The sequence below is a fragment of the Pyricularia pennisetigena genome, chromosome 6 (assembly GCF_004337985.1).
Source record: "Pyricularia pennisetigena strain Br36 chromosome 6, whole genome shotgun sequence".
Taxonomy (NCBI): domain Eukaryota; kingdom Fungi; phylum Ascomycota; class Sordariomycetes; order Magnaporthales; family Pyriculariaceae; genus Pyricularia; species Pyricularia pennisetigena.
This window is the reverse complement of record NC_043744.1, coordinates 590,638-617,344: the sequence shown is the minus strand read 5'-3', so window position 1 is coordinate 617,344 and position 26,707 is coordinate 590,638. Positions and strand designations below refer to the sequence as shown.

Sequence of the window (26,707 nt, the reverse complement as noted above, 5' to 3'; positions counted from 1 at the left end):
GAAATGTTTGGATTTAACGTTATAAAAAACAGCGGGATTAGAAATTAACGGTTTAAACCCTTTTTTGGAAAATAGGGTTTTAAGTTTGTTTTACCATTTTCTGGACCCTATTTTAAACCGTATAACGCTTTTTCAACTGTATAACCTGTAATCTTTTCGAATTATAACCTATCTACACTAAAGCTTTAGCGGTGGCAAGGTTACAAATTTTGGCCCATTCGTTAAAACCGTTTAAAATTTGCAAATATATATTTACGTCTGTAAAGTCACTATTTAAAAACGCACCAATAAAATCGATTTGTTTTATTTCCCAATTTTGTGCATTAGGTATAGCTAAAAATATACGCCAAGTAAATAATATATTAATGTTAGCAAAAGTTTTAATATAACTTAGGTTTTCGACCTGTAAAAAACCCTTGATAATAAACCTAGCTTTATATTTTATAGGTTTATTATTTTTATCCTTTTTTAACTTAAATACCGGCTTGGTAAAATCGAGTTTACGGCTTGTAGGCATTTCAATTTTAGGGATAAAACGAAAAGTTTTTGCAGTAATAATTTGGTCGAATTTAAACGTTAAAACAGCTAACCATTTAGCATTTTCAAGGTTATTTAAAGCCTGTTGGTAATTATTTGGTTTACCGTTTTTAGTCGGTTTTTCCTTTATTTTCTTTTTGGCTCAAAAACAAAAACAATACACGTAATTTATATCCCTTAAATTTAGGTTTTCGAACTGCGAATGTAATTCCATATTCTGCATTTTAGGTGTTATAAACAACGGAATTTCCGTTATTTGAGGTATTGGATTAGGTACCGTTACCGTTATAGGTTTTGGGGGGCGAATAATAGGTTATACAGGCTTGGCGGGCACTGTATTTTCAGGGGCTAAATACCTTATAACGGGTAGTAATTACCTTGTAACAGGTAGTAAGTACCCTGTATTATCAGGGTTTTTAGGGGATAATTATCCGTTGAAACGCTGTTGATTTCGTTTTCAAGTTTAAAGTTAAAATCCCCTTTTGAATTTATATTTTCCCCCTTTGAAATTTGTAGCGTTTTCCCTGGAATAGCCAAATTTTTAATGGTTATACTTTTTATTATTCTTACGGTCGAAGTTCTGTATACGGCCCGTTTAGCGGGTGCGTAAACCAACGTTGTAAAATTTGATAAATGGGTAAAAAATTTCACCGTTTCGGTGCGGGAAACCAATTTATTAAATTTTTGGCGTTGTTCCAGCGGTATAATAGCTTGGTATACAGTATTTCTAACCCGAAAATGCTCTAAACTGGGCTTGTGCGGTAGTTCAAGTTGGAATTCGGAATAAAATTCCTCGTAGGGTGTTAAATCCCTATCAATTACCGCCGTACGGTTAATTAAATTAATTACGGTATGTAGTAAATAGTATTATAAATATAATGGTAAACCCGCCGTTATAATAACAAACCGAAATTTATCCAAAATAACCTTAACGGACCGTTCCGTTAATCCGTTTTAGCCATGGTTATAAAAGTTTAAAATACTAAAATTAACATTTTTATTCATAAACCAATTTTAAGAGTTATATCAACTTCGTGCCCCCCATCGAAGTGAAAATTTAGGGGTAGCGCCTGTACGTAGCTTTTAAACCCCTAAACAAGCTTTTAATAACCACTAAAACCGTATATCCGCCTTTACTTTTTAATGGGATCGACTACCGAAAACGTAATTTTTGGTCCACTAGTAACAAAATGTTACGACCAGGATTGCGACCGACACTATTGGGCAAAAGAGGAGTATCGGAACCCAGGCAGGAATTAGCGGGGATCTCAAGACACGAGCAAGGACTAGGACAATCCAGGTCACGTAATAATAAAATAAGGAACCCTAACCCGATTACCGGAAGAAGATGATCAAGATTACCGGCAAAAGGGTGATCACCCCCGGTCGTGATCACCCCAAAGTAATTATGATCATTTACACGGAGTGATCACCTAATTGTATAAGGATACATTCATTACCATGTAAATAGATTCGATTTTAGGATTGCTGAGCAGCAATTAATTTTATACTCTAGTTAACCTCAAGACTTACTTGAGAACGATTATAACTTCACCCCAGTTATTGAGAACCCAGTTACCCAGTTAAGACGCTCAGTTGCTTCAACCCACTGTACTTCACCCTAAAAACAGGTTACCCGATACCTTGATCGTAACACAAAAATATGGGCTTTTTATTATAAATATTAAATTTAAAAATTACTATATTACCTCTTATAGAATCGAGAATATTAGGGGGTGTAAAGAATGCGATTTTATTTGTACGCCTAATAAAAATACTTTTAACGCAAGCAATATAGGTAATTACCCTAATTTTGTCGAAATTAGGTAAACTTTTTGTAATTTTAGCGGTTTTTTTTTAATAATAATACCCCTATATACCCTTAATGCCAGTACCATAACAGGGTTTTTTGGGCCTGGATTTCGTTACGAAATATAACCCGGGTTTTAACTTCATTGGCGGTAAATAAAAGCGTCGCAGGGCCCCCGGCGACGTTACCCGTAAAATTAAAAGGTTTCGAAAACCTATCTAACGACGGTAAAATTTCGGTCTTACTCCCGTATAAAGGCGAATTGGACCATTATATCCGGATCAAAAAAATAACGACGGTAAATCCCTGCCGTTATTATAGGGCCGGTTATACCATATACCGCGCGATTAATTGCTGGAATTGCGGCAATCAATAATCAATATAATGGATAAAGGATGGATCCGAACAAACGCGTCGTTAACCGCAACCCCGGTCCTAATAATCCGGAAAGTTTTTCGAAAATGGCGTTTATACGTCGATTATAAAGTATAAAACGTTATTATAGTAGAGGACCGGTATTTTTTACTATTAATTAAAAAAGTATTCCGCTCCTTGTCCGGAGCAAAATGGTTTATTAAAATAAACGTGCGCGCAATGTTTTATAAATTACTCGTGGCCGAAAAAAGTCAATATTTTACAGTTTTTCGTACAAAATTCGGATTGTTCGAATGGTTAATATACCCATTCGGATTAACGGGCGCCCCAACCACGTTTCAGCGATATATTAACGGCGTCCTCGGGAATATATTGGACGATTATATATTAATATATTTGTACAATATTTTTACTTATACGTCCGATTCCAAAACGGATTATTAGCGGAAGGTTACCCATATTTGTTAAAAGAAGGTTATGTGATGAATTGTGAAGTGAATATATCTGTATAAGGTAGATATATATAAGGGGAAAAAGGTGACTTTTATAAGTAAGATAGAGGTAAAAATTGTATTGATGGTTAAATGAATCGAGAGATCGATGGATAGATAAATCGATGGATAGATCAGAAAACTTCCTCTAATTCTAAGGCGGGAAACTCTTCCCTATTTATCTGCAAAAGTATTGCATATGGCAATCCAGATATTACAAATCCACGTATTAAGGTTTGCATTTTATTTTCCCAACTAGGATAAAATAAAACGACGCTTTAGCGTTCACCTATTTATATATATGGCTATTTTGAACGTCTCATATTTGAAACGTTGTATGACGCAATCTTCAAAACCTTACCTGTACTTATGTCATGCGTTTTATTTCTACCAAAATAGGTTTGCCTGTGGATCGTATGATCTGCAAATGATCTGCGTTCATTTCTTTTGCCCAAATAGGTCAAAAGTGTACATGCATAAATTGTATGCAATTGTATTGCATTATTTGATTAATACACGTTATACATTGCATAAAGGTTATGCAATATTGTGCATAATAATTATGCATTATTATATATAATAATTATACATTATTGTGCATGTTAACTATGCATCATTGTGCATAATGATTATACATCATTGTGCATAATTATGCATCGTAGTATTTACTACGTGCTCAAGCTTATAATATAAGCTTATTATTCTTTTATGTATTGCATAATATTTATGCATAGTTGTGCATAATTATGCGTCGTAGTATATATTACGTATTTAAGCTTATAATAGAAGCTTATTATTCTCATATATTCCCGTAATTTGTATAATAAAAGCTTATTTTATTATATAAATTATCTGTAAAGTATTCTTCGTTTTAACATATAAAACACAGTGGGAAAAAACTCGTTAAAACAAAATATTTTATATATGCACAAATCTAACGTATAAAACCCTTTGGGAAAAAATCGTTAAATATATAAATATTTATGTCCAACGTATAAAAACCCTTTGGGAAAAAGTTGTTGGATTATTATATATTTCAGCAAAAAAACCTAATTTTTAGGTAAAAAGCTTTATTTAATATTTCCTCAATCTAGGAAATATTTATGGGCTGGATTCGGTACCGTTTTGGTTAAAAAATCCGCCAAATTTTCTTTTGTTGGTATATATACCAACTTTATCAAGTTTTTTTGAACCGCTTCTCTATTGAAATGATATAATTTATCGATATGCTTGGATCTTTTGTGAAATTCGGGATTATTCGCCAAATCAATGGCCGCCGTATTATCCACCAAAATAACAGGTGTTTTAGTATTGAATTTCGAATTTAAATTGTTATTTAAATAAGTTATTATATTGTTCAAATATATTGTCTCTTTTATTGCGTTTGTCAAAACCATACACTCTGCTTCGCAACTGCTTAAAGCTACTGTTTTTTATAAAACAAAATTCCAACTTATTATATTATTATTCGATATATTTTTGTTTTTTTTTTCTATTAAGCTAAATATCTAGCCAGAAGTCGATTTCCGATTTTCAAGGTCATTAGCCCAATCAAAATCGCAATATCCTTTTATAAGAATATTTTTATTTCCGTTATTTATGTCATAATTTAACCCAAGATTTGGATTTTTTAACAAATATTTCCAAATATTCGCAACGCATTTAAAATGCTCGTTGTTTGGGTTTGCCATAAATCTGGCACATAAATTCACGGTATAACAAATATCTGGTTCTGTTTTTAACGCTAAATATAATAGCGAACCAATATATTGTTGGTATATTTTTATTTCGTCCTGAAAAGCGTTGTTTTTATTTTTTGTCAATTTAATACCCGGTACCCCCGGAATTAACCCCGGTCTATAATCGTTATAAATATTGAATTTATTCAATAACTTTTCTGTATATTGGGCTTGTTTGATTGTCAGATTATTATTGTTTATAACAGTTTCGTGGCCCAAAAAGCTAGAAACTGGTCCTAAATATTCTATTTCAATTTCCGCGTGCAAATCGGAAATTAAATTATTAATAATAATAATATTTTTATTTATTATTAATATATCGTCCACGTAACATACCAAAATTTGTTTAGTAGTACTTGCTATCAGGGTTTTTATTAATAAAAATACCCTCGTCGTATGGTAAAGGATTGAATCCAGTTTTGTTCAATATTTTTAACAAGTATTTGTACCATAATCGTGGCGACTGTTTTAGGCTATATAAAGCTTTATTTAATTTACCGATTTTATTTTTATATTTGTCTTCTATATAGAAACCAGTTGGTAAATTTATATATATTTCGGTATCAATATTTGCGTGCAAAAACGCTGTTTTGACATCCCATTGGATTATAAAATAACCCATTTTAACGGCTATTATTAAAATAATTCGCCACGTTTCGGTTCTGCAGGTTGTTAAAAAAGTCTTCAGAAAATCTACATCAAAGATTTGGTAAAAACCTTATATAACCCAACGGGCTTTATAACGATATTGATTTTCATCGTCCGTAATATAACGGTTATCGTTATTATTATTATTTATAGGGTTTTTTATCAAAACCCAACGCCCTTTTATAGCTGATTTCCCTTTTGGTAAATCAACAATTTTATATACGTTTTCGTCTTCCAAACTATTTATTTCATCCTTACAGGATTTGTACCAATTCTGTGCATTTGGTAACTTTATTGCTTGTTGGAAAGTAGACGGGTTATCCGTAGTATTTATTGTTAAAATAAAATCTTTATTGTTTATGAATTTGTAAAATTTATTTAACACCGTATCGGTTATAGTTAATAATTCGTCCTGCCATGGATCGAATTTGGGCATCGTTGCAGCAGAAGGTCTGCTTTGAACGTTATCTTCAACGCTATTATTAACGTTATTTTGAACGTTATCATTAACGTTATTTTCAACGTTATCATTAACGTTATTTTCATCGTTATCATTAACGTTATTTTCATCGTTATCATTAACGCTAATTTCAGCGTTATAATTATTAGAGATATTAACTTTTATTTCGTTAAATATTTCGTTCGGGATATTTTTAACACTCGATGAAAACTTGTTTTCCAATATTGTTAAATCTCGAACTAAAACGGTGGTTTTCCGTTTTATATCCCATATTTTATATATATTATTATAATCGGTATAACCGACTAATAAACCAGGTTCATTTCTAGCTTCTAGCTTTTTTATTTGTTTATTTATGTTAAAATAAACAATCGATCCCCATGTTTTTAATATACTATAATCTGGACTTTTATTATAATATAATTCGTAAAGTGATTTAAAACCTAATAACGAATTCGGGGTTCGGTTATATATGTAAACGGCTAATAATAATGCTTCGCCCCAAAGGTAATTTGGAGCATTTGTATGAAAAAGCATAGCCCTCACTTTATTAAAAAATGTTAAATTTATTCGTTCTATTAAGCCATTTGGCTCTTTTGTATACGGAGGAGTTAAATCATGGATAATACCATATTTATTTAATATTGACTTGAAATCATTATTAATATATTCCCTTCCGTTATCGGTAAAAATTTCTTTTACTCTTTTATTGTTGGGGTTATTATTCAACTTATTTATTCAAGTCTAAAAAGCAATAATTGCATCAGAGTTTTGCTTTAATAAATAAACGAATGAATATTTGGACTTTTTATCCAAAAAGGTTATATAATACTTGTAATTATTAAACGTGATAGGGTTGATAGGACCCCCCAAATCGCTGTGGATTCGCTCGTTTATATAATAATCACTTTAATTATTTGACCTTTTATTTATATGACGATTAGCCTTTGCTTGCAAACAAATTTCACATTGAAATTGTTTATATTCCAATATAACGTCTTTATTTATTTGGATATTTTGTGCTTTTAAGACCGCTAACAACGGTACTAGCCCTATATGGGCTAATTTTAAATGCCATTTATATACTATATCATTTTTAATATTAAAATTGCTAACGTTAAAAATATTGTTATCCGAATTTTGTTTAAAAGCTTGGGCCGGAATATAGTATAATCCATTGGATTTGTAACCTTTTGTAAGCAATTTATTCTGTCTAAATAAAAAGACTTCATTGTTTTGAAAAGTAGTGGTTACATTTTGGAAATAAGATACACTTAATATATTTATTCCCAATTCGGGTATAACATGAACATTTTTAATAACGATTTTTATATGTGAATCTTTGAATTCCAAATATAAATCACCGATTCCGGTTATTTTCAATTTATTTGCATTACCCCAATTTGCATATTTGTTTGTAGGTTTATAATTTGATAAAAAACCTTTATTACAAACTGTGTTTATTGTTGCAGCGCTATTTATTACAAATTTGTGCATTCCCTTCAAATTATTTAAATAATCTGGGATATTGTCAGCTTTTGCAATTAATATATTATTTAATATATTATTATTGGGGGTATCTGGGCTTACTTTTTCAATTGTATCCCAATTTCGTTCGTCAAAAGTCGAATCGTTATTTGATAAATCGATTGAAGTATTAATCGAAGCATTTTCGTCGGGGCTTTTGTATTTATCGTTATTTTTCAAACGATTTTTCTTTCTTAAACCGTCCCATGATTTTGGTGCTGTATTTGGTTTCAGGTACCAGCATTTATCAACAGAGTGACCTGTTAATTTGCAAAATTTGCAAAATTTGCCTTTATTTTTGGCTTTTTCGATTCGATTTTTGAACGAATTCTTTTTATTTCCAAATTTATTGGTAAATAAAAGCTCATTGTCATTTTTACCTCTGGATTCGTCAATTAAATGTGCAAATAACGAATCCATATTGTATAACTTTGGATCATTTCTTAATGCCTGACTTACATTAGAAATAAAGCCTTCATATAAATTATCTAATAAATTTAATACCCAAGATATAATTATTTGTTCAGGGATAATTATATTTTTAAATTTTAAATTATCGGATAATTCCTTTATTTTATTAAAATATTCTTCGATATCCTTAAACTTTTGTGGAATTGTACTAAAAAACTCCCTAGCGATCAAAAAATCGGTAGTCAATCCTTTCGGATTATATAAGTTTTCTAATTTTAACCAAGCTTTTTTGATGGTATTTTCGTTCCTTATTTGCAATAAAGGACCGTCTTTACACAAAAATGTTAATAAAATCAACGCTTTATTATCATTTTCACCGATTTTAGTAATATTGTAAATATAACCTTTTTCGGTGAAAATGGCTTTGGTTCTGAAGGACCAGATAACATAGTTCTCTGTACCCTTTAATTTTGGGATAGAAATTTTGTTTCCAAAACCCGACATTTTCAAAATAAATAAAGTTTATTTACTTGAAAATATTATTTTTAATAAATATAGACTTTCTATACTCAAAGGAATATTATATAAATAATATACCCGTTATATAATATATTTTCTCAAAAATAGAAAATATATCTCTTTTTATTTAGACCTAAAGCTAAAATTTAACAATAGGTAGGTAAATAAAAAGGTTTTTTGTGTTAACACAAAGGTTGGATAGAAAATATATGTAAAAAGGTGGAAAAAGTGGCCTTTTTAACAAGCGAGCACCCGGGCTCATAACCTGTTAAAAAAAAAGTTATATAATAAATTGTGAAATGAATATATCCGTATAAAGTAGATATATATAAGGGGAAAAAGGTCACTTTTATAAATAAGATAGATAAAGGTAAAAATTGTATTGATGGTTGAATGAATCGAGAGATCGATGGATAGATAAATCAATAGATAGATAGATCATAAAACTTCCTCTAATTCTAAGGTGGGAAACTCTTCCCTATTTATTTGCAAAAGTATTGCATGTGGCAATCCATGTATTACAAATCCACGTATTAAGGTTTGCATTTTATTTTCCCAATTAGGATAAAATAAAACAACGCATTAGCGTTCACCTATTTATATATGTGGCTATTTTGAACGTCTTATATTTGAAACGTTGTATGACGCAATCTTCAAAACCTTACCTGTATTTATGTCATGCGTTTTATTTTTACCAAAATAGGTTTGCCTGTGGATCGTATGATCTGCAAATGATCTGCGTTCATTTCTTTTGCCCAAATAGGTCAAAAGTGTACATGCATGAATTGTATGCAATTGTATTGCATTATTTGATTCATACACGTTATACATTGCATAAACGTTATGCAGTATTGTGCATAATAATTATACATCATTGTGCATAATTATGCATCGTAGTATTTACTACGTGCTTAAGCTCATAATATAAGCTTATTATTCTTTTATGCATTGCATAATATTTATGCATAATTGTGCATAATTATGTATCGTAGGATATATTACGTGCTTAAGCTTATAATATAAGCTTATTATTCTTATACTTCTTCCCCCAGCTTTAGTAATAATACCAATAAGGATACTTAACGGTCCCAAGGCCATTGGCTTACCCTATAATAGATTAACCTAAAAATATTAATAAAAGCTTTGTTTTAAACGATTATTGCATGCACTTTGTCGTTTTAAATCCGGTTAATTATAAACATTAATACTTAATTTTAAGCCAGTATTATATCTTAATATTTAAACCAATAATTAAATATAATAATAAAATACAAGTTTTACTAAATATTCAAATCCTTTTCCAAATAAATTAGATATGAGGACGCAGTTTACGGTACCAAAATCCTTAAGGTCCAATTAATTTAACGCAGGTTCTTTTATATTTTTATCATGTTTTTTACTAATATGTTATTCGAATATTCAATTGCATATTGTAGTCATATTGTTTTTTTTACTATTATATTTTAAATACAATGTATTAATTATACCGCTATTTAATTGGTTCCGCGCATAAAAAATGCAACTAATTATATTTAACGTGCGCTCGCAGGGCGTTTATAAAACCTATTTTTAATATAATGTATATACCCGCTATAAACGGCGAAATGCGACAAATTGTCGTTGGTAATACCGGCGTACCGCCACAAACGGCGAAATGCGACAAGATGTCCTCAGACTAAAACGAGCGCGATCTTTTCAGCCAGATGGCTTTTCGACCAATTACATTGGCCGAAAAGATCGCGCTCGTTCTAGTCTAAGCACTGAGACTACCGTTCATGGCGGTACCACCAACGATAATTTGTCGCATTTCGCCGTTTATAACGGTATTATTAATAATATACCTGTTAATTATATGCGTTATTTAGCATGTAATGGGTCCACTTTTATTTGTATATAAGCCATAATAGATAGTGCCGAAATGGGGCTGTTGGGGCTGTCGGATTTTGTATTATATTTTGTGTGCTGCAGGAATTGCGATTTAAAGTCAGCGAATGGGGTTTCACCCTGTACCGGGTTTAACACCCACCCTGCATTTACGAGTCAGTTACCATGTACCGGGTTGAAATTTTCACCAAATTAGCAAATTAGTGCGAACCCAGAAATGGTTTGTATAAAAATGAGGGTGTTTTTTCAACAACGTAAATAAAATAATTTTTCGGAAAATCGTGTGCGGTACCGGAATTTTTTGCGGGGTGCGGACCCCCATTTCGATGTCGGAAAATATATAAGGGAAATAAAGCAAAGTTTCCCCCATTAATGAATTAAATCTATTAATCCCAAATTTAGTGAACAATTTAGTGCATTTAAGCCCTGTAATTACAGGCCTTTACAACCCAATTAGCACTACGCCGCACCTAGGCTAATGCCTAAACCTCTGTTAGCAACCAATATTATTAACACCTATCCGTTTATTTAACGGCTTATATAATTCCATATATATACCAGATTTGATTATTATATTATATATATATATATATATATATATATATATATATATATATCTCATCCCCCACGTCCAAAAAGCATAAGGCTTATCTGCAAAATAAAATAATATAAAATTAAATAAATAAAGCAAAAAATCGATTAAAAATATATATTTAGCATTTTTTCATATAAAAGATTTCTTAGCACGAATATTATAAATTAAATCTAACGTGAACGTTTGTTTGTCTACGAAGTCCAATCCCTGTGATTTTGGTTTATTATCGTTAAAATTGGTAAAAATATAAGCGAATTTCGAATGTAAATTATATATAGAAAATATATACTTAACCTATCCGCTTATTAAACTGCTTGTATAACACGGTATATGCATTAAAATTTAATATAACGGTAAATATATATACGACCCTCCACGTCCATAAATTATAAAATTTGGTTGAAAATTAAAAATAATATTTAAAAAAATCGAAAAACCAGTACCGCTATAAACGGATTAAAGGCAGGTGGTATCCAATTCGGCCGTTATAATAAATAACAAAATAAATCAAATCGCTGCTAATAGCGGTAATAAACGCTATTTTTAACGATATTTTCTTTTTTTAATATTTTGCGTAATTGTGGAATAATAAAGGAATATCGGTCGAAAAAAGGCCAAAAATACCGCCATAAACGGCGAAAATCGACAAATTATCCTCAAACCTGAACCAAAACGTTTTTTAAATAGACCCACAGGTACATTGCAAAACCGCAATTAAGCCACGAAATGGAGCGAAATGGATTAATTGTGGAGCTTTGGGCTTTAGGGATAAGCCTTGAAACTACATGAACGGCGAAATGCGACAAAATGTCCTCAGACTAGAACGAGCGCGATCTTTTCGGCCAATGTAATTGGTCGAAAAGCCATGTGGCTGAAAGGTATATGGAGCGCTCGGTTCCCCCTGCTTCGCAGTGGGGTCTAGTCTGAGCATTGAGACTAGAGACTAGGCCCAATCGTCAATTTGATTTAGAACCATGACTTTTGCTGGCTTGCCTACGTTAACTACAACATAATATGCTGTGAATGAAATCAATCCAAATGTGAACTGGGCTCTTCTTATCGCCGGTCAGCAATTGTCGACAGTGGGTCACTTTCTTTTGAATTGACCGTGTTGCGCCGACACCCCTGGGTATTCATCCTGCAATGGGAATTGATCGACATTTGGCATGACGAAATGCCGTAAAATGACGAAATGCCACGGACCCAGTCAAGTAAACATCCAAGTTTATGCGAACTCGAGGTTATGGGAGTCGAAGTGCCCTCCCACGGATAACGGTACATTTCATACAATTGCATTCTTATTAAAAAAAGCCCAACTCGTACCAGAGTCGAATTGTCCAACTGCCAACTTCTTGGCTCGTTCTATGTGCGTCGCTGGGCTTATGAGACGAAGTTCGGGTCCAAAGTAGGATGACGTAGTGGCACCATGAATTCAGCCACATCCTCTGACAGCATTGATTTCTAGGTCCTTGGCTATTGCTCCTGACCTTGGAATTGAAGGTAGATATCGCTTATATACCCTGCGGTGGTAGCTTATTACACCCATATCCTCAGCCACATCTGCCCTTTGCCTCCAAAACTTCCTGCCTTTTCACTATACTATCATAGCGCCGACGTCGTCATTTGGGTCGACCATTTTAGTCTATCAGACCAGTACAGATACACATTTGTTTTGATCATATAGTACGGGTATAAGCACATAAAACTATGGAGTCTGTCAAGAAGACATATAACGAGCAGTACGAGAAGTGGGTGCCTTGGCTCGAGGACATGTTTCTGAGTTATTTTACCAAGGACAACAAAGCAAGTTACACAACCAAGGGTAAGTCCAGCCATGTGCGTCCCATTACTTTCCATTTCGGCGCGACACAGTCTAACAACTATCTCACTGTTTCCCCTACTATAACAGACAACCTGTCTAAGACAAAGGTCACGGGTGTGAAGCAAGTCGATACCCTTCAAGATGGCATCAACAACACGGTCGGCGATCAGCTTGGAAAAGACGGTCTGGCACGCCCTGTCGGCGACATAGTGTCCAAGGAGGGGCTTAACCGTTTCGAGCGCAAGGGCAAGGACGAGGACGGCAACTACGACTCCACGGGTGTGACTGGGAAGTTATCGCAGGGTGGAAGTGCTGTTGCGGGCGGTGTTGTAGACGGGGGAAAGGCTGTCGGCGGTGCAGTCGGAGGTCTTTTTGGCGGCGGTGATGCGAAGAAAGTGGACCAGTAGTTATGCGCAGCAAGGTTCGTCATGCCGTATGAATATTCGATATGGGCAACTTTGGCTTGCATAACAATAGCCTTCGAGCCGAGAAAGGGGGATGCTGTAGAAGTCATGAGTTTGGGACTGAAGAACAAAGAAACCATATTTAGCACTTTCAAAATACCAATTGTATGTTTAGTTTTTTACGGTACAATAATACGATGCGTGTGATGTTGAAGTATGGTCTGCTCAATGCGTCGCGGTTGACACGAATAGTCCGAGCAGGAGTCAATCCAGTACCTCGGCCCTCGACCCAACTATTAAAGAGGGCATTGCAAGTCTAGATGGAGGGGGTACTACCAGCCGGGATTAGCTGTTTATATGGATACCATTAGCATCATTGCCCTTGCTATAAGTCCGGATGTGTTGGGAATTCGCCTGGACTCCCTCGTAAGCTTGAAAATTTCGGATGGGCACTTGATCAAGCCAAAACCCACGTCGACAGCCTGATAGTGCTCGGTAGTTCATGCTTCTATGAAATTCACAACGCCGGCATAAACTAGCACGATAACGGGAAGAGATTTCTGGCACTTGCAGTTATCGTTGTCCTTGGCAACTAGCACAAATAACTCCGATACTTGCACCAGAAGACTTGACAGTTTCCAATGGATATCGTACCCTAATAGAATATTGTGTTATTGTACCCGGCCTGAGTGATTAATAAACCGATTGCCTGTCGCGTCTTGCACACTTGGCGTGTAAAAGAAGGCTCATATTCGCATGGAGGCAAGGAAGTTGAAATGTCCTCCCCAGTCAACCAGATCCCAATCTGCGCGAAGATGGTCGTTGACTAGCCTGGCGCAAGTCGATATCAGTGTCCCTTTTCACAGTAAGGCTTTCGACGGTCCATGAAGATTTTTTGGCTCACCAGATTCAGCACAACCCAAGCAGTAAAAATCTTGATCAAGTGCCTGAGAGCGTGTAGAGGCGTCTAATACATGGACATTTAACTCCCAATTAATTGATCACATATTGAAGAGCTCAGTCTAAACACAAAAGAGAAAAGCTGATAGATTCGCAGGGCCCCTTATAGCCCGTTTGTGACTTCGATAAAGCAAATGCCGCATTTACTCCCAGTGCCATTATTGATACATATGTTCTAGGAACAATCCACCAAGCCATTACCGTGCTGTCGCAGGCATCACGCTCGTTCTGAACACGTACTCAGCCGATAAATGGCCCCAAACACTTCTCAAATCCCCCCTCCTCCTCTACAGAAGGAGCTGCAGAGGGTTCTCAACAACCGTCTTGAGCTCCTTCATCCATTCGGCACCGACGGCACCGTCAATAACCTTGTGATCAAAGCTACCAGTGATGACGATCTGATCTTCCCACTTGACACCAGTAGTACCATCCTCGCTCTCGACTGGCACAGCAACCTTCTTGGTGGTGCCGATGGCGAGTATGGCAGCATGCGGCGGGTTGATGACGGCGGTAAAGCGCTCGACGGCCGTGTTCATGCCCATGTTGGAGATGGAGATGGTGCCGCCCTGGTACTCATCGGGCTTGAGCTTGTTGTCACGAGCGCGCTTGGCCAGCTCCTTGACCGAAGCGGAAATGCTCTCCAGACCCTTGGTTTCGACAGCCTTGACAATGGGAGTAATCAGGCCAGATGGGGTGGAGACAGCAACGGAGACATCAACAGTGTTGAACTGACGAATGACGCCGTCACGCCACGAAGAGTTGACCTGCGGCACCTTCTTGGATGCAACAGCGATGGCCTTGATCAGGAAGTCGTTGACACTGAGCTTGTACTTGCCCTCGGACGAGCTGTTGAGGGCCTGACGCAGCTTAAGGAGCTTGGAGACAGACATAGACGAGGAAACGAAGTAATGAGGGTTCTCGGAGACGGACTCCTTGAGACGGTTGGCAATTGTCTTGCGCATGTTGCTGATGGGAATGTCCTCATAGAGAGCACCGGCGGGTCCTGCAGCGACAGCCGCCGCAGGGCCACTTGAGCCCAGCTTCTTAACATCCTCGACCGTGATCTTGCCATTTTTGCCGGAGCCCTTCACGCCATCGAGCTTGATTCCCTTTTCAATGGCGAGACGCTTCGCCGCTGGCTCAGCGTAGGGCTCGCGGTCAAGAGCATTCTGCAGCTTGCCGCTCGACTTGGTGTTTTCAGGTTCGGGGGCTGGGGTCGGTGTCGGGGCAGAGGCGGCTTTCGAGGACTCCTCAACGTTCTTCTCCTCTTTCGGCGGAGATGAGGCTGGAGCCTCACCACCGGCATCCTCAAGGGTGAAGTTCTCGAAAGCCTTGACGTCAGTGCCCTCCTCAACCAGAACGGCGATCGGCTGCAACGAGAGTGTCGGTTAGCAAGGCCACCAACAGATTAAAACGACAGTGTATGCCCGCCCCCCAAGAAGCCCAAAGGCTTTTCATGAACCTACGTTCCCGACTGCAATGTCCTTCTCGCCTGTTTCCTTCAGGACCTTGGCAAGAACACCTTCCTCCTGAAACTCAAAGTCCATCTGGGCCTTGTCGGTCTCAATCTCAACTAGGACGTCGCCCGGAGCGATGTTGTCACCGGGCTTCTTGTGCCAGGCCCCAATGTTGCCGGCCGTCATCGTAGGCGATAGTGCCGGCATCTTCACGACGGTGTGTGGCGGGTACGACGCGTACCATCTTGTCAGCGCCGGGGTGACATATCGCAAGCTGCTGGCCTTCTGGAGGGCACGCCTCCTGAGGATCGGGGCGAACATTGTGTATATGTGAATAAAGAAAGGACTTGCGGGGCCAAGCTAGGTCTTGAGAGTCTTGAGACAAGCTTCGGATTGAAAAATCTCGTCGAAAGCCCGGTTTTCAGACTGGAGAAACGGAGTGAACAAAAAGAGAATGATTTCCTTGGCCTCGCTCAATCGCTCTTCCAGCTCTCAAATTTTTTGGCCTGGATCATTGAGTACGTTGAGCGTTGGGAAGCTTCCGAAGACTAAGCCTATTTGGGCGAAAATGACCCACTAATGTACCCACTCATGCTCAGGTATCTTTGATACCTTCAGACTAGCGATTCGTACCTGACAGCCACACCAAGACTCGGACGCAAGCAACTTTTGCTTCCCTGCACTATACATTACAGCACAGCGCGAGCAACAGGACACAGTTTGATCCGAACCAGTCATCTTTAAAATGATATAATTGGATGGCATAAGACTGCGCAGATGTCAGAATCACGGCATGCCATACTTTGCGCATGATACTGTGCTCTTGAGAATATAAACTTGCATAATTGGCTGAGCTTGAGTTCTGGTCTGATGGGCAACTTTTTCTTTTCGGCGTGTCAATGTAGAGTAGCAATGGAAGCTAATGGACTGAATTGATGAGAATTTCACAAGTTTTCCAAGCTAGAGTGAAGGTATGGTACCTTGCTAAAGATAAGCCAAGGAACCGTGCATGGCGTAGCTCATCAGCAGCAACAGGAGTACAATTCAGGGACTGTCCGACCGGACTCCGGTGACCATGGTGCATGGTGTGGCTTAAATTCACTCATGCCTGGGTCAGCCGCAAGAGACAGAACTGCCAACACATCGAATTAAGGACACAGCCACAAATCCTAGCCTTTGCCTTTTGGGTGCAGTACTACCCTCGTCAATTGTGTGGGGCCCCAGTGTCAGGAGCGGATCAACGATTGTGAATGGTTGCGCTGTCATCAACTCCAGATGGGAACAACGAGATCCTTAATACCACGTAATTCACGACATTACCCCCCTCGACGACAACCAACGTGCCGTAGCGGTCCGGTAAGGAGCCGAACCTGCAGCAGATTTACCCGCCAGCCCACTGGCACCCGGAAGAATGCCCCGGCCGAACTGAGTGCATCGTAACTCCCCGCGGAAAGCGTCCCTGCTACGCATCAAATCGGTGCCGTTCCCTCCGAGCTACCGATTCCGCGAGGTATAGCTCCTCTGCCCGTGTTTCCGGGCCTGTGGCTGCTCGCCTCGACCTCGGTGCTTCGATACGTTCATTATACAGACCCTTAGACACAAGCTTCGCCATGGCTTCCCTCCAATTTGTGGTATCGTCTCTAGAGACGATAGCCAAGGACTCTCATCGCAACAAACAACTCTCAGAATCGGTGCAAACCGCTCTGGCAGCCATCAAAGAGAGCGACCCACAGCTACCAGACCCTGAAGTCATATTCGCACCATTACAGCTGGCCACCAAGTCTGGGAGCGTTCCTTTAATCACCAACGCACTTGACTCCATTGGAAAGCTCACATCGTCATCCTACTTCTCACAGTTATCCTCTCAAGAGGGTTCGACCGAACGCGCACCCCTCATCGAGCGCGCCATTGATACTATATGCGATTGTTTTCAAGGCGAGACCACGCACGCTGATGTGCAATTGCAAATAGTCAAGTCTCTGTTGGCCGCTGTGCTCAACGACAAGATCATTGTGCATGGTGCAGGTCTGCTCAAAGCCGTCCGCCAGGTCTACAATGTCTTCCTTCTCTCGAGGAGTCCTGTAAATCAGCAAGTGGCACAGGGCACATTGACGCAGATGGCTGGAACAGTGTTCGAGAGGGTAAAGACAAGGTTGCACATGAAAGAGTCAAGACTCCACCTTTCTAGACTGGCCCAGAGTTCCAGCAAGCTCACTCTCGAGGTCCAAGAATCGATCAATGGATCCTCTGCTCCTTCCGCTGACGATGACGATCGAGAAGTGGACTCAGACGCGGGCGGAGAGACTCCGGTGGAGAGGCGCGACGAAGACGCCAAGCTCACGATCAAGGACCTCGAGAAGATGAAGAACTTCGATGATTCGGGACTGGGAGATGGGCCGACCATGGTTAGCCAGGTCAAGCCGGCAAAGAGAGTGGCAAGATCCATCTCGGAAAACACACAAGGGGATGCCTCGCTGGATGACAGTCCGGAAGCACTGGATGCGGAAGACGAGGTGTACATTCGTGATGCATACCTCGTTTTCCGGTCCTTCTGCAATCTCTCTACCAAAGTCCTCTCCCAAGATCAGCTCTACGACCTCAGAGGCCAAGCGATGAGGTCAAAATTAATCTCTCTTCATCTGATACATACATTATTACACAGCAACATTGCAGTTTTTGTCTCGCCATTATGTACCATCACAAACACCAAGAACAACGAGCCGACAAGTTTTCTGGAAGCCATCAAGTACTACCTCTGTCTTAGTATCACCAGGAACGGCGCAAGTTCTGTAGATAAGGTCTTTGACGTGACCTGCGAGGTTTTCTGGTTGATCCTAAAGTTTATGAGGGCATCTTTCAAGGTAAGCGGTGATATTACGCTGCCGCTAGGGCTGACTAAAACAACCCGTGTTTCTAACAAAACCCTCACAGAAAGAGATAGAGGTCGTCTTGAACGAAATTTACCTAGCATTGCTGGCGAGGAAGACTGCGCCGCTCTCGCAGAAGCTATACTTTGTCGGTATTCTTAACCGGCTTTGCGCGGATCCACGAGCGCTAGTCGAGGTCTATCTCAACTACGACTGTGACCGTAATGTCGACAACATTTTCCAGTCACTCATTGAGGATCTGTCCAGGTTTGCAACGGCGCCGGTGGCAATCACCCCTGCACAGGAGCAGCTTTTCGAGGAGAGGCACTCTAAAGGGAACCAAGCAACGGACTGGCAGACGAAAGGGGCAATGCCGCCTCCGTTGTCCGCCACCCAGATTGCGCCCCAGAACGAAACCGAGTCCGATATACCAAGAGAATATGCAATCAAGCGTATGTCTCTTGACTCCCTAGTTGAAGCACTTCGGTCACTCGTCAACTGGTCCCAGTCGGGCCGTCCAGATGGTAATGCGGGCGCAATAAACGAGTCCGAGAGGAGGTCATCCCTCGACGATGCAAGGGATTCCATCGATCCTTCGTACAGCGAAGGTCTCTCCAGGGGCGACACGCCAGCCTTACCATCAACACCAGTGATTGACGATGATCCTGAACATCTCGAGAAGGAAAAGGCACGCAAGACGGCGATGACGAACGCTATCAAAGTCTTCAATTTCAAACCCAAAAAGGGCATTGCACTCTTGCTCAAAGAGGGTTTCATCGCAAGTGATCATCCAGAAGACATTGCCAACTTCCTAATCCAGGAAGAGCGTCTGGACAAGGCGCAGCTTGGAGAATATCTGGGTGAAGGAGAACCCAAAAATATCGAGATTATGCATGCCTTCGTGGACACCATGGACTTTACCAAACGACGTTTCGTGGATGCCTTACGGCAGTTCCTGCAATCGTTCCGTTTGCCCGGTGAGGCGCAGAAGATTGATCGGTTCATGTTGAAGTTTGCCAATCGATACGTAATGGGTAACCCCAACGCGTTTGCCAACGCCGACACGGCATATGTGTTGGCTTACTCAGTCATCCTACTCAACACTGACCTTCACAGTAGCAAAATAGCCAAGCGCATGTCCAAGGAAGACTTCATCAAGAACAACCGAGGCATCAACGACAACGCCGATCTCCCAGAGGAATATCTCAATAGTATTTACGACGAGATTGCCTCCAACGAGATCGTTCTCACTAGCGAGAGGCAAGCCGCCGCCGCTGCTGGTACCGTCCCACCTCCAGCGACCGGTATTGCTGCGGGCATCGGCCAAGCCTTCTCGAGTAGAGACTACCAGAGAGAGGCATATGTACAGCAGTCGGAGGAAATTTCGCTTCGCTCAGAGCAGCTTTTCAAGAACCTTTTCAAGAGCCAGCGCCGGAACGCCGAGATGGCGGGCATCAAGTTCATTCCAGCAACCTCGTTCAAGCATGTAGGACCCATGTTTGACGTTACATGGATGTCTTTCTTTTCAGCGTTGTCTAGCCAACTCCAAAAGGCACTTAATCTCGAGGTGATCAAGCTGTGCCTTGAAGGCATGAAGCTGGCCATCAAGATTGCTTGCTTTTTTGATCTGCCAACGCCTCGAGAGGCGTTTATCTCGGCAGTCAAGAACACTGCAAATCTCAATAACCCACAAGAGGTGTTCGCCAAGAATTTAGAGGCGCTTCGAGTACTCCTAGAGCTTGGCTACACAGAAGGAAACTATCTCAGGCAATCTTGGAAGGATATCTTGATGTGTGTCAGTCAACTGGAGAGGTTGCAACTGATGGCGGGAGGAGTAGATGCAAACTCGGTGCCCGACGTGTCAAAGGCAAGGTTCCAGCCACCGGCACGAGATAATGCTAGTGACGCCAGGAAATCGGCAGCCGTTAAGCGTCAAAGACGGCGTTCCAATACTGCTACTCACGGCCTCAACACGGATATTGCTTATGAGATCCTGTCGGACGAGATGATCAAGAGTATGGATAGGATCTTCACCAATACGGCAAATCTGAACGGAGAGGCGATCGGGCACTTTGCGCGAGCTCTGACAGAAGTAAGTTGGGACGAGATCAAGGTCTCAGGCTCCAACGACCAGCCTCGAATGTACAGCCTCCAAAAGATTGTCGAGATCAGCTACTACAACATGACGCGAGTGCGCTTTGAGTGGACCACAATCTGGGATGTCCTAGGGGATCACTTCAATAACGTCGGCTGCCACATCAATGAAGCCATTGTTTTCTTCGCGTTAGATTCGTTGAGACAGCTCTCCATGCGCTTTATGGAGATTGAAGAGTTGCCGGGCTTCAAATTCCAGAAGGACTTCCTAAAGCCATTCGAACACGTCATGTCCAATTCGAATAATATTCGCGTCAAGGACATGGTTCTGCGCTGCCTAATTCAGATGATCCAGGCAAGGGGTGAGAACATTAGGTCCGGTTGGCGGACCATGTTTGGCGTATTTACCGTTGCAGCAAGGGATCCATCCGAAAGCATTGTCAGTATGGCATATGAGAACGTCTCGCACGTCTACAAGACGCGGTTTGGAGTTGTGATTTCCCAGGGAGCCTTCACCGACCTGATTGTGTGCCTGACTGAGTTCTCCAAGAATATGAAGTTCCAGAAGAAAAGCTTGCAGGCAATGGAAACACTCAAGTCGATTATTCCGCGTATGCTCAAGGCCCCTGAGTGTCCGCTGTCACGCAAGTACACATCCAACAACCAGCTCAAGGAAGCTGGTACCATCGAATCCCCCATAAAATCTCCCGGTCAGAGTCGGACTTCGATCGAGGAGGCTTTCTGGTTCCCTGTGCTCTTTGCCTTCCACGACGTTCTCATGACGGGCGAGGACCTGGAGGTGCGCTCCAATGCGCTCAACTATTTCTTCGAGGCGCTTCTCCGCTACGGTGGAGATTTCCCTCCAGAGTTCTGGGACACGTTGTGGAGGCAGCAGTTGTATCCAATCTTTATGGTGCTCCGATCACGTCCTGAGATGTCCAACGTCCTCAACCATGAGGAACTTTCGGTCTGGCTTTCTACGACGATGATCCAGGCTCTACGCAACATGATCACACTCTTCACCCACTATTTCGATGCCCTCGAGTATATGCTTGACAGGTTCTTGGAGCTACTTGCACTTTGTATCTGTCAAGAGAACGATACGATAGCAAGGATAGGCAGCAATTGCCTGCAGCAGCTAATCCTCCAGAATGTGACCAAGTTTACGCCTGAGCATTGGGCCAAAATTGTTGGTGCATTTTGCGAGCTCTTTGAGCGGACGACGGCCTATCAACTGTTCTCTGCAACAACCATCAACTCAACCGCATCTTTGTCGCTCTCGCCACCTCCCAGTGGTCTTGATTTTGGTGGTCCACTGAGCCCGGGGCCGGAATCGCCCAAGTTGGACGAGAAGTCATTGAAGATCAATGGCAGTGAAGAGAATGGATACTTGTCCGACGGCGAGTCTGCTGTGGATACCTCAGCCGAAGCCGGGGAGGATCCTCTCAAGACACCAACAGCTCATCCCTCACAGGCGGCGGCGGAAGCGGCAGCAGCAACAGACAATGTGCCGTCGCCCGTGCTGGAAGACTACAAGCCGTCTTCTCATCTGCAGCAGCAGCCGGTTGTGGTTACAGCTGCGCGACGTCGCTTCTTCAATCGCATCATCTCGCGCTGCGTACTACAGCTTTTGATGATTGAGACGGTCAACGAACTTTTTAGCAATGAGGCCGTGTACGCGCAGATCCCATCCTCTGAACTTCTACGGCTGATGGGCCTGCTCAAGAAGTCGTTCCTCTTTGCACGACGTTTCAACAACGACAAGGAGTTGCGCATGCGACTTTGGCGTGAAGGCTTTATGAAACAGCCGCCCAACCTGCTCAAACAGGAAAGCGGCTCTGCAGCCACATATATTGCCATACTGTTCCGCATGTTTACGGACCAGGCGCCTGGGCGTAGGGAGAGCAAGTCAGACGTAGAGAATGCTCTTGTGCCGCTTTGCAAGGACATCATTCGCGGCTACATATCACTTGAAGAAGAAAGCCAGCATAGAAACATATTGGCATGGCGGCCAGTCGTAGTGGACGTACTGGAAGGCTACGCGGCACTCCCCGAACCGGCGTTCCGCAATCACGCCAAAGCGTTTTATCCGCTCGTTGTCGATCTCGTCGCCAAGGAGCTGAGTGGCGAACTGAGGTCGGCCCTGCTGCTTGTGCTGCGCAGGGTGGGCGAGTACGAGCTCGGTATTGAAGGGATGGCAACCTCGTCAACGCACAATCATCGTGGTCATAATAGGAGCGACAGCGTCTTGACCATGTCAACCGAAGGCGGCGGCGGGGGGCACAGTCCATCGGTTGAGGTGGAGAGTGGCGATGCCAGTTCGAGGTTTATGGGGAGGGGTGGTCAATAGTGTTGACCCGTGGTTTGTAGGTGAGGGCACTGTTTGTTCTGTTTGTACTATACACATGTAGAGAGACCAAGAAGCAAAAAGGCGAGGCAGTTTGAAGATGAGTTTGGAAGTAGTGATCCCTCTTAAAATCTTGGTCGCTTTAGTACACGTCATATTGGCAGCATACACACGTAATGATGCATCCATCGCGTTGGTGTGATGGGGCGGGCGTTCTTTTGCAGCGATTTTTTTTTTTTTTTTTTACTCCCTTTCGTCGTGTTTGTTGCTTGTACTCAGCGGGCTAGGTTGACATGTCTATTTTTTAAATCAATTCACCAAAGCCAGTGTTGGCACTGAGGAACCACTGACTCTGTAAAGATTGATTACTGGTTGTAATTAATTATTACAGGAACCAACCAACCAAGGACAAATGCGGGGTACTTGGCGGCTCAACCTACTATCGTAAAGTACCTCTCTCTAATCTACCCATGTATTTTGTCTTGGTCGTCGGATTGAAACCATACCCATGCCGCTGGCACTTAACGACAACAATCTTCAGCCCTATGGAAACATCCGACACACCAGGACCCTTTTAGTCGCGCGCAATCTACCTACGTAGACAAGCCTGTGATATCACAGCCCCTCAGCAATAACAGGCCGCAGAAGTTACAACAAGGGCCTCAAGGGTTGGCATCACGACCTTCCTGCTCAAAGCCATTCAGTGGGGTGCCGACATGTCACTATTTGGCTTTAATCCCTTCGGCCTCGGTTCGCGGGAACCGGCGACCCCCCAGACTTTGGAATCGCGAACCCTTGAAGCTGTCGCCGACTACATCAAATCCGGAAAGGTAAAGCGCATTACTGTTATGACGGGCGCTGGCATCTCGACGGCTGCTGGAAGTAGGTGAAACCCTGCCACCTGACCGGTATTGCCTTTCGCCATACTGATTGTCATGGATTACGTGTGATCCTTTTTGTCTTTTTTGCAGTTCCTGACTTTAGATCTCCTGGCACCGGCCTCTACTCGAACCTGGAGCGATTGAAACTTCCCGAACCCGAAGCCGTCTTTGACATATCATTCTTCCGCGATCGCCCCGAGCCCTTCTATGTGCTAGCAAAAGAGCTGTACCCGGGCAAGTTCCAGCCAACGATATCTCATGCATTTATTGCGCTCCTGTCTAGAAAGGGTTTGTTACAAATGAACTTTACACAAAACATTGACTGCCTCGAAAGGCAGGCTGGTGTGCCCGCAGATAAAATCATCGAAGCGCACGGCAGTTTTGCGACGCAAAGTTGCATCGAATGCAAAGAACCGTTCCCGGATGACGAAATGCTGCTTCACGTCGAGAAGGAGATCGTGCCGCGGTGCGCCAGCTGCAACGGACTCGTGAAGCCAAACATTGTGTTCTTTGGGGAGCCACTGCCCAGAACTTTCAGCGAGAAGTGTCATCTGGTTGCAGACTCGGACCTTGCCATCATAATCGGCACGAGCTTAACGGTTTACCCGTTTGCTGGTCTTCCGGAGCTGGTTCCTCGTGGATCTCCGCGACTCTTGCTCAACAAGGTGCGCGTCGGTCAGATTGGAACCAGACCAGATGATGTAGTGGAGCTTGGTTCATGCGATGCAGGCGTACGGAGGCTTGCGGATCTGCTGGGCTGGCGGGATGAGCTGGAGAATCTTTGGAGGTCGGTTGTCGGTGACGCTGAGGCCGAGCGCCAGATTGCTGCAAAGGATGATGAACAAGGCGGCTACTCGGATGACAGTAGCGACTCTGATCCCGACGAAGACATGCGCAAGCTGGCCGAGGTTGTCGACCGGATAAACCTGGGACTGGAAACCGCTGCCGTTGATGATACTTCCAGCAAACCGGGAGATGGTGAGATTACCAAGGCTACCGGGAAGTCTTCGGGTGAGACGACAATCTCCGATGAGTCCAAGCCTGAGGACCCAAGCACGGGAGACAGGGACAAGTTGGAACGATCCAGTTCGACACAGGTTGAAGGTTTAGAATCACAAAAAAAGCAGGACACTAGTTCCGCAGACGAGGAAAAGACCAAACACACGAGACCAGATAACTCTCAACAGGCGCAGCCTTCTGATAATGCGTTAGCTGCAACTATCCAAAGTAGCAACGGGGGCACCGGTTGAGGGAGTAGAAGAAGCTAAATTGGAAGCTTGGGCGCAGCAACTACAATAACTTTTCGCTTGGTCTTGTGGTGATTTATCATTTTGCGCCAGCAGTTTTGTAGTAAGCATATCGAAATTTGTAAGCATAACTTGAATACGAGGTAAATATACCAACCAGGTTAGGGTTATTTGGAGTGACTGGTTGCCAAGCATTCCAGGCGTTAAGAATCCATCCCACGTCTTAAATCCGATGGAAAAAGAACAGTCATAAACCGAATTCGAAGTAGTCACACCTGACGATAGTATTTGTGAACAATAATATTTGCTATCCAAGTTTGCGATTTACTTTGAACCACACAGTAGGTCCGAGTAATCGCTGAGAGAATCAACCATGACTGTCACAAATACCATCATTTCGTCTGGCTATCAGAAACGCTTTTGGGTCGAGACGCCTCTACTTCAAAGCCGCGCCTTGTCACAGGCTGCCGGCTGGTATGTCTGCTTGGTGTTTTCTTTCTTCACCCCTTTAGCTAACCGTCTCGAAACAGCAAGATTTTCCTCAAACTGGAGAACCTCCAACCATCTGGGTCCTTCAAGTCTAGGTAAGAAAATCATCATTATCCTGGATGGGAACGTACACAACAACCCGCCTTAGTCTTTAAACTGACCTCGAGGGGACGTGGCAGAGGTATCGGGCATTATCTACTTCAGCGTTTGTCTGAGCTTCCTCGCGACGCACCCAAGCCACACGTTGTCACATCAAGCGGTGGAAACGCAGGGTTGGCGGCCATCCATGCTGCCCGCAATGTTGGGTTGCCTTGCACCGTTGTGGTGCCGCTGTTGATCAAGCCTCTGATGATCGAGAAGCTGAAGGCGGCCGGGGCGCACGATGTGGTGCGGCATGGGGCCACGTGGCAGGAGACTGACGACTATGTGCGGCACGAATTCATGGACCAGTCCGAGGTTCCTACCATCTATGTTCCGCCCTTCGACCACCCCGATATCTGGACTGGTCATTCAACTATGGTGCACGAGTTTGCCAGACAAATGCCGACGGGGACACCTCCGGACGCCATAATCTGCTCGGTGGGCGGTGGCGGCCTGCTCAACGGCGTCTGCCAGGGCGTCGACGACGTGGCGGCTGCTGCTGATCCTAACCGCCCCAAGCCGATCATCCTGGCCGTGGAGACCGAGGGTGCCGATTCGTTGAATGCATCGGTCAGGGCCGGCGAGCTAGTCGAGCTTCCGGGCATTACGTCGCTGGCCACAAGCCTGGGCGCCAAGAAGGTGACAAGACAAACGCTAGAGTACGGGCAGCAAGACCACGTGAGGTCGCACGTACTGACAGACGCCGAGGCTGCAATGGGCTGCTGGAGGCTGGCCGACGATGAGCGGCTGCTCGTGGAGCTCGCCTGTGGAGTAAGCGTGAGCCTGTGTTACGGCGGGCGGCTGGAAAAGGCGCTGGGGAGGAAGGTGAAGCCCGAAGATAGTGTTGTCATTATACTTTGTGGGGGGAGCAATATCACGGTCGAGATGCTACAGGAATATCGGGTTAAGTTTGAGGGACAAGCGGCTGTCTCGGAGTTGTAGATGGATATAACTAGATTAGAATCAGTTACTATAGACTGGGCTTTGGTCATCGATCATGGG

General features: G+C 42.3%; 3 protein-coding genes across 3 annotated transcripts; 2 read left to right on the top strand and 1 right to left on the bottom strand.

The window, feature by feature from the left end:
• Positions 1–12,703: 12,703 nt before the first annotated feature.
• Positions 12,704–13,225, top strand: PpBr36_04060 (uncharacterized protein; the record flags this gene model as incomplete). The annotated part of the gene is made up of 2 exons (XM_029891226.1): positions 12,704–12,818; positions 12,906–13,225. The coding sequence occupies 2 exons, from the start codon at positions 12,704–12,706 to the stop codon at positions 13,223–13,225; spliced, it is 435 nt and encodes a 144-aa protein (XP_029750176.1).
• Positions 13,226–14,469: 1,244 nt separating this feature from the next.
• On the bottom strand, positions 14,470–15,960 carry PpBr36_04059 (uncharacterized protein; the record flags this gene model as incomplete). Its single annotated transcript, XM_029891225.1, has 2 exons — positions 14,470–15,552; positions 15,649–15,960. The coding sequence occupies 2 exons, from the start codon at positions 15,958–15,960 to the stop codon at positions 14,470–14,472; spliced, it is 1,395 nt and encodes a 464-aa protein (XP_029750516.1).
• A 1,289-nt stretch (positions 15,961–17,249) lies between these two features.
• Positions 17,250–26,647, top strand: PpBr36_04058 (uncharacterized protein; the record flags this gene model as incomplete). Its single annotated transcript, XM_029891224.1, has 5 exons — positions 17,250–18,500; positions 18,571–22,918; positions 23,919–25,035; positions 25,606–25,659; positions 25,744–26,647. 5 exons carry the CDS (start codon positions 17,250–17,252, stop codon positions 26,645–26,647), a joined length of 7,674 nt encoding a protein of 2,557 aa, XP_029750517.1.
• Positions 26,648–26,707: the final 60 nt, after the last annotated feature.